This window comes from Podarcis melisellensis (assembly GCF_964234715.1).
Source record: "Podarcis melisellensis genome assembly, chromosome: 7".
Classification (NCBI taxonomy): domain Eukaryota; kingdom Metazoa; phylum Chordata; class Lepidosauria; order Squamata; family Lacertidae; genus Podarcis; species Podarcis melisellensis.
The window spans coordinates 21,978,026-21,992,694 of NC_138539.1; the positions used below are offsets into that span (position 1 = coordinate 21,978,026).

The following is a 14,669-nucleotide window of genomic DNA, read 5'->3' on the forward strand; positions in this document are numbered from 1 at the left end:
TTGTGCAGCAGGACAAAGAATATCTAAAATTCCTCTGTTTGCCACATACTTCAGGTTTGAAAACACAGCAGGAGAAGGAAGGAGTTGCATGGCAGGAAATATATGGTAGGTTCCCATGAAGTTTAAATAAAGAAGAGTGAGAAAGATTCTCCTCCTGGAAGAGAGGGGAGTGGTTGTGGGTGGGACCCCCGAGCTCCACCTCTAGCAGGGGGCATTAGCCCCCTGCCTTCCACTCACCTGGCTGGTGCCCATGCAAATGTAGTACTGTACCGGGTAGAGGCATTTGTAGGGGAAATTGGTGGACATGGGAGGCACTTAATCATTCTCCTCCCCCTGCCTTTTCCTTTCAGCTGGAGGCCAGCTGAGGGAAAACAGGTTAAACATTACTGGGAAGGGCTTTAAAAATGGTTTGTTTATAAATATTTGTAAACCAACCTAGGATCTCATTTGATGAAGGGTTGCTTAAAAATAACATTAGTATTCAAATAAATTTATGGGAGGCAACCAATGGCTAAGCAACCCACATCTATCAGTTGACATTTCTCTGGAAATGATCTGCATTAGCACTGCAAGGCAGACATGGGGTTAGGAACAATAGAAGGCAATGTGTAGTTCCATCCCAATTTCAGCCTTGCCGGAGAAGCAGCAACAAGGTTTAACACCTCTCCAATTCTCAAAGCCTGATTCACAAGCACCAATTACAGTGGTACCTCGGATTACATATGCTTCAGGTTACAACCCCATTGGCTGAAGTGGTGCTTCAGATTAAGAACAGTTTCAGGTTAAGAACGGACCTGCGGAACAATTTAACCCAAGGTACCACTGTATTTATCTAGTATGTGCAAAACAGATTTATTCATTTTGTGACTGCCTTCAGAAGTGACTATGGCCAGATCTTGAATATCTTCCCAAAACAAGTGCAGAAACCTTGATATCTGGTCTGTATCTAGATAATTTCTGCTTGTTTGTGATATGCCAATGCCATTAGCTCTTAATTAGATGAATTCAACTTCTTGAAACTGGGCAGTTCCATGCTAGACACTAATTAAGTCTGTATCACTACCAGAAATTCTGAGACCCATCATATTCCTGCCTACAACTTAGCTCTATTTCTGCCTCAGTTTCACTACTTGGCTCTCACCCAGCACAGCTATTGACTCTGTCTCTGGATTATCTCTGACTTCCTGATTCTGACCCTGCTTGACTCTTGTCCTGGCTTGTGACTGCTGCTACATATTTCAGTAACCCCTGACTCATTGGCTCTGAGCCCTACTCCTGTGCCAGGTGGTAGCTGGAGTTCAATTACCACTGCTCCTAAAGGAGGCTTTCTATGGCCCTGACAGCTTGTCTCACTGTGTTCCATCAAGCAAGGTTTTGAAAGAATAAAAGAAAAGTCAGTCAGTAGAGCCAGCAAAGAATACACACCAACATAGCTCAATGCTGATTTAAAACCAAAAGAGCAGAGATACAAAAGAGATCTGTGTGGAAGAAAAATTTCCATTTGTTTAAGCTAGTCTGGATTCTTAAGGCCCACAACTACCGTTTGCAGTAAACCATCTTTTCATTACAAAAATGTTTTAAGAATGCACTTCGTTTTCCATTATATCTTTTTGCCATGATGCAGCAACGTGAAACAGCAGCAGAAGCTCCATCCCTTCAGAGTGCTGTTACGGCCTTAGTATTATGTTGCATTTGTCTGTTGTGATAAAATTTGAGTCTACTGGCAATACAATTTATAAATGAAAATAAGATATGGAGAAAATAAAATATCTAAAAAATTCACAGGTGTGGGGACATAAAGATCAACAGTTAGGTGTTTTTTTACAACTATCAAAACCAATTCCTCTTCCCCCGAAACATTTGCTTCAACATAATAGTTTTACAAAGAATCATACTTTTGAGTTAGGGCATTTAAATAAAATCCCTAGTCCTGGTACTCTTTCTAATGGGTATTTATACTCTGCAACTTCACACACAAGGTATGGTGAGTTCATCCCTGCATTGCACAACCCTCTAGGAGCTCTGATAGTTCCAAAAACAACTACTACAGCTACTACAACTACTACAACTTCTTCTTCTTCTTCTTCTACTACTACTACTACCATAAAACTGTTCCTCCAACTCAGAGACAATCCAGGAGAGACCCAGTAGAAGTAATGGAATCATGCTTCCCCTGTCTCTTCCACAGCTAAAGTCATTCATCAGGACAACCAAGGCTGATTCCATGCCCAAATCAGACCTGAACCCAGATTGGAATGGTTTCAGCTAATCAGTTCCCTCCAAAAGTGTCTGCAGATGAGCCATCACTACCCTCTCAATTACCTTACCTAAATAAGGGGTTATTGGCAGACACACCACAACCTTCTCCTTCAAGCTGGTGGGGAACACCCTAGCATGCAAAGTCAGCTCTCTATTTGCATAAGCAAGCCAAGATGAGGAATGGTCAAGAAGGCTTAGCCACAAGCACTTTACCCATGTTCTCAGTAACTGGAACTGATCCCACAGAACTGAATAGATGACTCACCAGATACTAACTGTGGCATCAAGATCAGCATAAAGATGAGCAAATTTGTCCCCTAGGTGCCTAGCAAACTTATCTGAGCAGGTCTTTGATTCTTTCAATGCCCTATTAAGTGGAGCAGGCAGTAACAACTTTTTAACCTCAAGAAAGAGCTCTGCTGGGCAGCTACTTGACAATGCTCCACCTGTTTCACAATGGATTATGCATCACTTCTGCTCTAGCTATAGCCCTAGACTGCTTTATCTTTCCTAGCTCTGAGGAATACCAAAGACTACAATAAGCTCCAGTGTCACAGCATGCAACCTAGTATGACCATGTGAATAGCTCTCCTCAGCTCAGTGTTCAAAAATTAGGTAAGGTCCTCAACAGAATCAGCAATTTTGGCTACTGGAAAATCCCCCAGAGCATTCAGGAATATATTAGATTCCATAAGTCTCCAGGGGCAGACCACTGTGATGGAGAGGGGACTAAGGCCATAAGCTCAAACTTTACCAGATAGTGGTCTGACTATGACCACCTTCCAATATCCAGACCATAGCTGTCAACTTTTCCCTTTTCTTGTGAGGAATCCTATTCGGAATAAGGGAATTTCCCTTAAAAAAGGGGAAATGTTGACAGCTATGATCCAGACTATTCCATGTGCCCTGAAGTGAAGACCAAATAGAAGTTGTGCCCCTCCCTTTGTGGGACAATCCCGTAGTTGTGCTGGTAGCCATGAAGATGTGAACTAGTCCAGGCAAGGCCTCAGCATGAAAATTAAAGTCACCCTGAACAGTCATCTGGGGATTCTCCAACACCACACTTGATTCCAGCTTGGCCAGAGACGTTGTGGTGCAGAAGGGTAGGCAATACACCAATCTGTTTCATTGTCCTAACAACAGGTACAGGCTCTCAAGTGAAAGAGTGAAAGAGTTTTCTGCTAAACAGAATAGATGTTCTATAGACCACAGTGACTCCACTCTCCCACTGTGGATAGTGCTGCACCAAGAACCCCAGCAGGCAGAGCCGAGTCAAATCCACTCTACGCAGCTTGCCAACCTCAGTCTCAGTTGTATAAGCCAGGTCAGCTCCTTCATCAATAATTAAATAATGGATGAGGGTAGTCTAATTACCTGGCATTGAATAACAGCTAGGGGCCTCAATAGCCAAGTCACTAGTTACATGCAAGGTAGGATCAGTAGGCAGGATGGCCTGAAGCCATTGTTCCTCTGTTTCTCAGATCACCATGCCATATCATACTCTCTTGGAAATAACTTGTCGCAGGTTATGCCCATAACCACCACCCTCACATATCACACTGCTTGTTCTGCATCAGACATCATAGGTTTCACCACAATCAGAGTACAATATTTGACACAATAACCACAAAGCCAGCACACCAATGGCAACATACACAATTAACTAGCTAGCTAGCTAGTTATCCAGAATAACCAAATGATCCAATATTGTAACCAAGAACTCATCTAAACTCTTGTTAAATTTGTTTCCTTAAGTATCCCCCACTCACACTTTACACACTCTTTCACTCCTGTCTCTCACTCAGCAGCAGCTCATCCTCTCCAGAATATTAGAGAGTAGTGCCCATACTCTCATTGCTCCCCAAGTATCACTGCTTTCAGAACCACCCCACATGGTGTTACCTCTACAAGGGTGACATAGCAGTAGCAGCCTACTGCTCCTTTGTGGTGGCGCCTTTTATAAGGCTATGGTCAAATTAGACTGAAAAAGGCCATCTGTTTCCAGTTTTCTTCACCTCCTCTGAGGTTTTACAACAAATCAAGGCAAGTGGGTAGTGGGCAATAGGAAGGGCCAGGTGAAAGCCGTAAAACACCCCAAGTCTCTCCCCCCGCTCATTTCTCACCACCTAGTGAAGAGTTCCAGTAGTGCCCTTCTAGGACATGGTATAGCACCATGGTATAGCACTATTAGCACCATGTATTTCGAGAAGAAGTATAAAAAGATTATTATGGTGAAATAATATGAAAACAGTGCACTGAAAATGAGGCCATGTTAAGAGTGTTCCAGTTTTATGCAATAGTTTTGAAGATACAGTGGTACCTCAGGTTAAGTACTTAATTTGTTCTGGAGGTCCGTTCTTAACCTGAAGCACCACTTTAGCTAATGGGACCTCCTGCTGCCGCTGCGCCCCCGGAGTACGATTTCTGTTCTCATCCTGAAGCAAAGTTCTTAACCCGAGGTACTATTTCTGGGTTAGCAGAGTCTGTAACCTGAAGCGTATGTAACCCAAGGTACCACTGTACAACTTAAAGAAAAGAATCAAATAGTCAGTGCAATACTGCAGGTCTCTTATCAAATGAAAATAGTGGCAATACATTTTCAGGAATCAGAGTGACATAAGAAATAAAGTGAGTAAAATACAATGATTTCAGCCACAACATTTTTAGAAGGATCAGACACTTTACTTAATTTCTTTTTCACAGTTTAGATACAGTTTGTTGTTGGGTTTGTGGAAAGTGGACTATCCTTATACAGTAGTTTCCATAACCACTACTGTTGGTTCATGGTGCATTTACAGTGTAAACATATAAGATGTGTGTAAGAAGCAGTTCATTTTGGATTTTTTGTTTGTATATAGAAAAACATATTTTCTACAGAAACAGAAAATTGCTACGGAAATATAGCACAATGACAATACTGTACAGTACTGGATATCACATTGTAACATTGTTATGAGTCAAAAAAGCAGTGATGTTTAGAGTACAGTGTTTTGTCATTCTTGTTGGCGTCCTTCTGTCTTGAGAGACACGGGAGTGCACCTCTGCGGGTGAAGTCAAACTGCTGTGTTAGCGGCACCAAAGTGACCCACCGGGGCACAAGCCTGGGCAGTGTGTATGGCAATCTTGAGCTGCCCAGATGACAATCCCCCCTCTCGGCCTCGCTGATGTAGTCCAAAGTAAAGCAAAACAATATGTTTGGAACTAGCTTGGCTGCAAGAGTTGCCAGAAGGAGGCGTACAAGGTGTCATCCAACCGTCTTAGGGACCCACTCCGGATTAGCCTTTTCTTCTCCCAAATTAAGTAATATTATTATTAACATAATAATCCTACAAGGGTAATCCAGTATTATTTTCTCCCCAAGGCTGAGTCAAATCACTAAACAACTGAAAAGGAAGCATGAAAATTCATAGTATAAGGCCAACCCTGTTGTATTTTTTAAGAAACATGTCTTTCTTTTCAATAGAAGGACTTTGTAAATAGGAAAACATCAAAACAAAGCTCTCTGCTGCTTCTCTGTCATGCACAGTGCCTAGGAATAATCATTTGACTTTTCTCAGGAACCATTAGTTGTCTTATGCCCCTCTGTGGCCAAACATGCACCTTCTCACTGTTAGCAGCAGGAATAAAAAAAAGAGATGAGAAAGAAAGCTGGGCATTAAAGGCACTATGTCTTCATCCTCAAAGGACAACAAATGAGGTCAAATGCAAAATGCATAATTAGAGTTAGGTTCTGTACAGTTTGTAGCAATTTTCATCACCAAAGATACCCATTCTTATGCAATGATACGTTCATCTGAATATGCCCAAAGCACTTCTGAACTCCATTGCAGTGCAAAGAATACTGCTGCAAATAGAGCTTCTGACAACCCAATGTTAGCTGGGTTTTCATTCTTTGATGAAAGACTAGCATTCAGAAAGGCCAGTAAATATAACCAAAAATGAAGGGTTTTCTGAAAACCACTTTAATTAAAATTAAAGATTAAATAAACCAAAGCCCACAGGACATTAGCGTCTTACCAGAGAATCTCCCTATAAAACTATATTGAGGCAAATACAGGCACTGAATTAGGACCTTGTTACAATTCATTTTTAGAAGAGAGTAAGATAATTATTCTATTTTCCTCCCTTTACCACCTTTCATTTCCATTGCAACATAGGAGACGCAAAAACAAGTTCATTCTATGCACCAGCTAAAGCAAAGACATCATTCTTCCAACAAGGGGATTTTATAATAAAATACAATGACTAAAATAAAGAATACATCCAGACTAGTGCACATTATTAGCATGTGTGTGCAATTGCCGTGGGCCTGTGAGCAAAATTGTGCTGCTTCAGCAAGATGGAGTTAGGAATGTTAGGAAAGTGACACATGTTTGGGAGTGCACGGCATACCACAACATCACATGCATGCAGGCCAGAATAGCAGTATATGCAGCAGCATTGCAGTGTAGTTAATAAAGCAAAAGGATTAGCTATAAAAGAAAGCCCCCAGTTAAATATACAGCTAATAAAAGAAGAGCCACTCAGTAAGCTTCCTAACTGTGGAGGAGGAGGCACTTTAATAAATACTACTGCTAGCATGCAGTACGTGTGAGAAGGCAACACATATTCAGGATTCCACAAAAGACAAGCGTGTGTGTCTGGCACACTCCAGGAAAATAAAATTTAATGCTACATTACCAGTACAAAGCAAGAACATGCTGGCTGCACAAATTTTGTATTAACATTTTTTTATTCAGTGCCTACCGGTCAGCAGCTCTCTCACTCTCTCTCTCTCTCTAGTATAAAATACTAGCTACAAATAAAATCAAAACTGTCAAGGAACCCTTCCTACTTAAGCACTAAAAAAATTAAAAGCTACTTTCTTCTACAATTTGAATATAAATCATTTGCTAAAAGCATTTGCATGTCCCCCTGTTAAATGTTCTTTTTTTAAAAAAATGCAAGCTACTCATTAATTAGTTATGAACAAAGTAACAGCTAACAGCACAATCCTAAGAATATTTACTTAAAGGTAAGTCCCACAGTGTCCAGTCGGGCTTACTACTAGGATCATGTGCATGGGATTGCAGTCTAAATATATTTAAAGGAGAAGGACTGCACAATCAGAAATAAAAAATGAATTTATTGCAATAGTAAGCAGAAAAGACTAACAAATAAGATACATGTAAGTTGTTCATAATTGTTACTTTAATTCAAAACAATTTACCAACAAATCGATATGTTCTTCAGTTTATTATTGATAATAAGACAACTGAAATAATTTATAGTTCCTTAAGTGACAGGATAAGAGTTACTTACATATGTAAGTCTTTAAAAGTTTTCAACTACTGTAGTAACACTATAAAAATGCAATCACCATAGCAGGCAGACATGGCTCAGCTTGTTCCTAATACTACATATATACCATTGGGGGGGCATAAAAAGAGCTTCTTCCCTAAAGCACAATGGACAACTAGCTCAGGATTGTTTGAAGAAGTAAAATAAGCCTCAGACTAAAATATAAAACTAAGTTTAAGGCCACAGTTCTTCTCTTATTAATCATTCTCATGGAATGTGCTCACTGCTACATCTAAAGCTATTTTAAACACAGTACAAAGATTTACAGACAGAAAAAGCATAGAGAGAAAAGGAATTTGTCTTTTTCCAAAAGCAAGCATGCAGCCTGCTGAGTGGGAACTGCAACAGCACACATGAGCAGAACAGAATAGGTTTGTGGGTGCCTGAGAACAGTCAGCTAGCCTACAGGCCTTGTGATATGCACTTTAGGGGTATGGAGTGTTTTAGACTAATAATCTGTAGTTCAACCATTTTTATTTCAATTTGTCAAGTTTTGAAGAAATGACCAAAAAAAAAAAAAAAAACCCCCAGGGGGAAAAACTCTACAACTTGTGATCTTCTAAACTGAACTATCTTGCAACACCATTTACTAAAACCTGGCTGCATCATTGTGAAAGCTTGTCAGTTTAATTATTGGCAATAAAAAGTGATGCAAAACTTGTTTTGAAAAAGAACCAAAATGATGGTGGGTAACAGAAGAGGAAAGTGCTAAGGACAATAATCAATAATACCATAATAGCCTTGTAATTAACAGCAGTTTGTGCTGTTTAGGGGGACGTGGAACATTTCCCAAAATTCTTTCAAATAAAAAATATGAAGATTCCTTTGCTGTTCAGAGTATTACTTGCTCCCTATTCTAGAACACTTATGACAATGCATTGCTAATCTAAAACTATTGCTTGCTTTCTCCCTTGTTCACCTTCACACATCCTTTCAGCTAAATATTTTTTACTTGCCTCATTAAATACCTAAATATTTTTTAAAGCTCTAAATGCCATTTATGCAGGGAATGCCTACTGATTAAATGTCACAAAACATACCAATTACTAGAAAATGCAGGATAGCATTAAATACATGTAAGAACCCGAAACAACCACACTCACTTTAATCAACAAACCTTTCTTCCAATCACTTCACTAAAATAACAATGAGAACCCATAATGAAATAGTGTTCAAGACTGGTTGACCTGCTGCAAAACATAATCTAATCATTCATAATGGATATACTTAAGATTGTTATTGAAATGTGCTAAGCTCAGAAACAACCTCTTTCCCTCCCAAGGATATTCCTTCTGCATATTTTTGCAAAATGTATACAGGACTACTAATTTACACCCTATAGCAAATTATTTACGGTCAAGTGGTCACAACCTTGTGCATTGCCATTTTCAAACAGCAATGATTTTGCCTCACAAATATTCCATGAATATTTCATGAGTGCACGGGATCTATACTTACTGCTACCTATCTGATCATGCTAGTTAAAGTGCTTCAGAATGTACCCACATTGCAGCTTGCACATTTTTATTGCAGTAATGCAGTCATTTAATTCCTGCATAACAAGTTTCATTTAAATATATTATGCAAAGCAACAGATAACTAATGAAAGACTAATTTCTGCTATACACATCTTAATATTTCAAGGTCTGATTATGTGCAATTACTAACTGAAAAGCAAGCACATGCACATACTGCTGTCATGAACGTTCCAGTGCTGAAGGGGGAAATGCTACAGTCTTACTTACCTAGCATTATCCAACGTTTGTGCAAAAATATCATTTTGTAAAATATTTGGAGGAGATGAGAAAACTCCATGAAAATGCGATAATACAGAATTGCAGACCTGGCGCAATGTCTCAAATTGCATTTTTCTCTCTTCCCTTCTATTCCTCCTTACCACCTGTGCAAAAACTCATCTGTTTTGCAGTCACCATCAAATGCAGACATGCCAATCAAGTTCCATATTTCTCCTGATTTCGATAAAAACTGTGACTAAATGAGCAAGGGCTGGTAGTTAATTGTACAGTCATTATTCTTTTAATTCAGTCGTGGAAGATTTAGCACCCGTACTGCTTTCTCTTCACGGTAGCAAGAATTCCAAACAGCAGTGAGCTTTCTGGGCATTCCCAACTGAAGTGTGAAGCTGAGCTGCTTTCATGTACTCTACTCATATTTCTCTAAGCCTCTTAAAAACACGCAGTGAATAGATGCTGTCGTCAGGAGTTTCTGCACATCTGGCTGCCAGCAATAAAATCTCAGAAGTAATAAAAACGAGGACAAGGCATCTTCACACAGTTACTACTGCCTGAGAGGAGGAGGAGGAAAGGGGGGGATTTCTGCAGCTTCTCCTCCTCCTTTCCTCTCCTGTAAAAATGACTAACACCAATGACAGCGTACATAGGTCTCCCCCTCCCAGCAGAACAAGGCAGAAAGACCCCTCTAAAAATAGCAACCATATTCTTCAAATGATAACATGTAGCAATGAGAATGTAACAATAGGTTCTTTGTCTTCACTTTTTGAAAAGCTGCATCATATCTTGCATAAGATAAAAGGCAATTCTGTCCTTTGCCAGTTTAATTTATTCTCCGTAGACAGCTAAAAGTACAGCACACAGCCTACTCTTCATTATTGTTCTATTACTTACTGCACATACTGTGCTCCAAGCATTGAAGCAATGATTTATCACACAGATTTTCAAATTCTCCCCAAATAATTTGCCACTTAAATATACTGTGGGCTCCGAAAGCTCCAAAGGCAGAAACCTGCAGCACATTTTGGATGCTTGCTGCATTCTGTTCACTAATGTTAACAGCAATCAAACCAATCAAGTGCTCTGTACCAGTCTATCCGCTTAGCAAACTATAGGATTGTAGACCTATCACTCCAATACATGTACAGTGCAGCAAGGCAGTGACTTGCCTGCAAGACTATTCATCTAATGGAACACAGTTAAAGGTTTTGTAGTGTGCACAGCAGAGAAAATCTAAAATACAACCATCCATGAATACAAATTATCATTCCACTGCTATTCACTCTTCTTCTGGACCAAACTGAAGCTTATATATGCTATCACTATCATAGGGGAGTATGCCAATTAATAAGATTTGCCTTATAATATTAAATACTGCATGCTGAAAATCAGATATTCTATCAGCCACTTGGAAACTCCCTATATAAAATAAAATACAGTGAGGGCTATTATGAAAGCCTGTGTACGGAAAGCAATTTTAGCCCCTAAGGAAAAAGGAATAAGCAGGTTTACAGCTAATTAAGGAAGTGCACTGATAGGCTCAAAAGGGAACCCCTGCAGAGCCAAATGAATGACAGCCACAATGCTCAGTGTTTCAGAGTGAATATGGAAAGATGAGGGAAACACAGAAGAAACAGGAATACCCAGACCATGAAAACTAAGGTATTTACACTAAAACATGTTAAATAATATATAATGTCACATTAATCAGTTAACTGAAAGAACTAAGTTATTGATTTGATTTTCTAGCAGCATGTTTTAGTGAGTCATGCTCATATTTACCAGATGAAGGTTTGTCAAATAAAAGGTGAGCAGGTCCGAAGTATAGTTTTATTTGGCCCTTGTAGAGGATCAACACCGTGTTTTAGGTAAGCTTGCATTTTCTCATAATGATACTGAAGCGAGGCAATTTAAATGTTCAATACCATTGCCAATTTTATTAGCATTCCGTGCACATGGCAGGTAGTTCCATTTTGATAGCGTTCAAACATTCCTTATTAAAAAGTAACCACATATTTTCTTAAAATTCTCCAATAGTAAGTTGATCAGTTGCAGCAGGAGAGGCGTAGGAGCTGGGACAACTGCAGAGGATGTTAGACTTTGACCATTTTTCTGCTCTGTTTTGCTGCTGCTCTCCCTGAAAGGAGATGTCAGACAATCTCTGGAGGACCCAGGACCCCTGATTTAAAGCAGTTGGTCTTGACACCTGACTTTGGGGTGGGGTGAAGTGGTTAAGAAAAATAAATCACAAGTTTGATATGAACTAGGGCTAGGGGGTGTTGGTGCTGAGTTTTGATGTTTATCTGCTAGTGAGTAGGGTTTGTTTCGCTTTGTTTATTTTTGAGTATTGCTAAAGTCCCCCCCCATAGGTTGTATATGTTATTAATATATTATAGGATCCCCTCTGTCTATGGTATAATGTATAATATATACGATTTTCAATATAAATTGCTTGGGGACCCTTGGGTGACAAGCGACAAACAAGTTAAATAAATAAGTAACTGAAGATCATTTCCATTTTTACATTTTTGTCTGCATATTATGAGCACAGAGAAGTCATAGTGATCTAATGTCTACATGAAGTCTCTAGTAGAGATCAATGGGAAGTGTAAGTTTATTGTCTATTTTAACTTTTTAATGTTTTAAATTATCATTGTTAATTATTTTTATCAATAATTTTATTGCTTTACCTCTTTTTTGCAAACTGTTCTGAGGGTTGTTTTTACAATCCCACAGTGAACAGATTTTATGAAATTTAAATATAGATTGAGGTCCAATTTTTAATTGTTTTAAGTTCCTATTAAATCAATAGGACTTTAGTCATGACTAAATTTTTATATAGATTTCAATGGGAACCCAGTGCAACTAGTCTGGCTCCAATCCAAAGTTTCACACTGGGGGCTCACGGAAATATTATTGTATTGCTATTTCTTAAATATCAAATAGACAACAGATTTAATTATGATCAATTAACAAATATCTGCATACCGCAGGGATGGTTTAAGTGTGGCTCAAGAGACATAGTGCGACTCACCAATCATTCAATGCAATTCCAGGGCAATTTCAGAAAGCAAATCTAATGTAGTGTTCTCGTTTTGCCCTCCTTACTCTCCCATTCAAATATTGGTAAAGAAGGTAAAACTAAAGACGAAATGAAAGTAATATATGGAGAATGCAAAGTAGCTGGACTCTGGGGAAGAGAAGCAAGAATATTCTGGCTAGAAGAGAGAAAAATGGAGCTCTGGTACTGTTGGGGCAAGAAGAACTGATAATAATAACAACAACAACAACAACAACAACAACAACAACAACAACAACAAGAAGAGGAGGAGGAGGAGGAGGAGGAGGAGGAGGAGGAGGAGGAGGAGTTTGGATTTGATATCCCGCCTTTCACTCCCTTTAAGGAGTCTCAAAGCGGCTACCATTCTCCTTTCCCTTCCTCCCCCACAACAAACACTGTGTGAGGTGAGTGGGGCTGAGAGACTTCAAAGAAGTGTGACTAGCCCAAGGTCACCCAGCAGCTGCATGTGGAGGAGTGGAAACACGAACCCAGTTCACCAGATTATGAGTCTACTGCTCTTAACCACTACACCACACTGGAGTTATTGGAGTGGGATGGGAAAATAACATAAGTGAAATGCTTTTTGGACAAAGGAGCAACAGCAAGAAGACTCATATTAGCATTTTTCCAGTTACAGATAGGTAGCCGTGTTGGTCTGCCATAGTAAAAAAAAAAAAAAAAGTATCTGAAGAAGTGTGCATGCACACGAAAGCTCATACCAAGAACTAACTTAGTTGGTCTTTAAGGTGCTACTGGAAGGAATTATTATTATTATTATTATTAGCATTTTTGTACAGGTCTATAAAATTTGGCCAGTCATATCAATCAGTTGTTGCCAGAAAGTAAAGACAATTCTTAAAAGCTACCTAAAAATGCATTCTTCCTTTTACATTTTCTGAGGTTACAATTGTCACTAGCCTACAAAAACACAATAGAAACATGGTTGTGTTTACCCAAAGTTAATTAGAAATTGATTTGGTAAGATTAGTGTTCAACCTAACTATTCTACTTTCAAAAGCCACTTTATGATTTTAAAGCTTAACTGTTGTGTTTGAAATTATCCCAACCCTATTGCATGAGATTTTAGATTACACACATGTATTTAGTTGAATTTCAGGGCACACAGTCCTATTTACAGGGAAGTTTTTCTAAGGAACAAAGTTGAGGTAAGAAAACTTTAAATAAGAAACCAGTAGGTGGTTTGCCTAGTGATTCGTTACAAAATTTGGATCTAAAATATATGTATTGTAATTGATATACAAAATTATTGAGAAGTCATCCAAGTAGTGAAAACGGGTGAAAGTTAATTTGGCCACTTCTGGGCATCAGTATATACTGGTCTAGTACATATATTCATTACTTGTGAGACCAATTCATTCAGTTCAGTGGCAGAGCCCATGATTTGCATGCCAAAAGTTTTACATTCAATACCTGATATTTTTAAACAATCAGGTAGCAGGTGATGTGAAAGACTCCTGGTGGAGACAAGAACAACTAATCAATTGAGATTAGATGATATTGGGCTAGGCTAGGTGGACAAATATTCTGACCTGGTATAGAGCAGATTACTTCACATCTGATCAAAGTTCCTCCATCAGATGGCTGAAATCCTTATCAATCACTCAAGTGTTGTTTCTAGATTCAGGTAGGTGGCTGTTTTGGTTTGATGCAGTCAAAATAAATAAAAAATTAAAAAATTGTCCAGTAGCAGGTATCTGAAGAAGTGTGCATGCACACGAAAGCTTATACTCAGAACAAACTTAGTTGGTCTCTAAGGCACTACTGGACAATTTTTTAAAATTTTATTTATGTCAAGAACTGTGTGTGTGTTTTGTTTTATTTTGTTGTTTTTTAGTCTTTCTGCTAGATCTGGCTCATTACAGTTATCGGCCTGGTGACATGATTTGGATAACCAGGAAGAACATTAATTTGTTCTCTGCCCATATCCAGAATTGAATTACTTTGGTTCTGACTTGTGGATCTGGTAACCTCTCTATTAACCACCACTGTTAAAACATCTGTTCCAAAATGGAAAGGCATAGCACAGAAGGAAGTCTACCTAATGCATGGCTTCAGTGGAAGAAATCAAAGCAGAAGGCTCTGGGGCAGAGAAGGGTGGAATGCTTGCCAACAGTTAACACACTTTTGCTTCCTACATATTAGATTTTGTGTAATTGGGCTACTATTGACAAATACTGAATGGTCGGGGCTAACTCTAGAGTCTTCTTTTCCAGTTTACGAGGAGTCTTGCTCCTTCA

At 39.0% G+C, this 14,669-nt stretch overlaps 1 protein-coding gene across 24 annotated transcripts in view; it reads right to left on the reverse strand.

The window, feature by feature from the left end:
- The window catches only part of RIMS2 (regulating synaptic membrane exocytosis 2), a 349,650-nt gene that overhangs the window by 229,933 nt on the left and 105,048 nt on the right, over positions 1-14,669 (reverse strand). For 2 of the 24 annotated variants that reach the window (XM_081918604.1, XM_081918605.1), the window contains exon 1: positions 9,345-9,921. The exons of 18 other annotated variants lie outside the window; for them this stretch is intronic. In XM_081918604.1, coding sequence (XP_081774730.1) covers positions 9,345-9,466 — 122 coding nt within the window. In that variant the 5' untranslated portion in view covers positions 9,467-9,921. Of the gene's footprint in view, positions 1-9,344; positions 9,922-14,669 lie in introns of those variants that run through there. 4 more of the 24 variants (XM_081918616.1, XM_081918601.1, XM_081918606.1 and 1 more) reach the window with 3 other exon arrangements.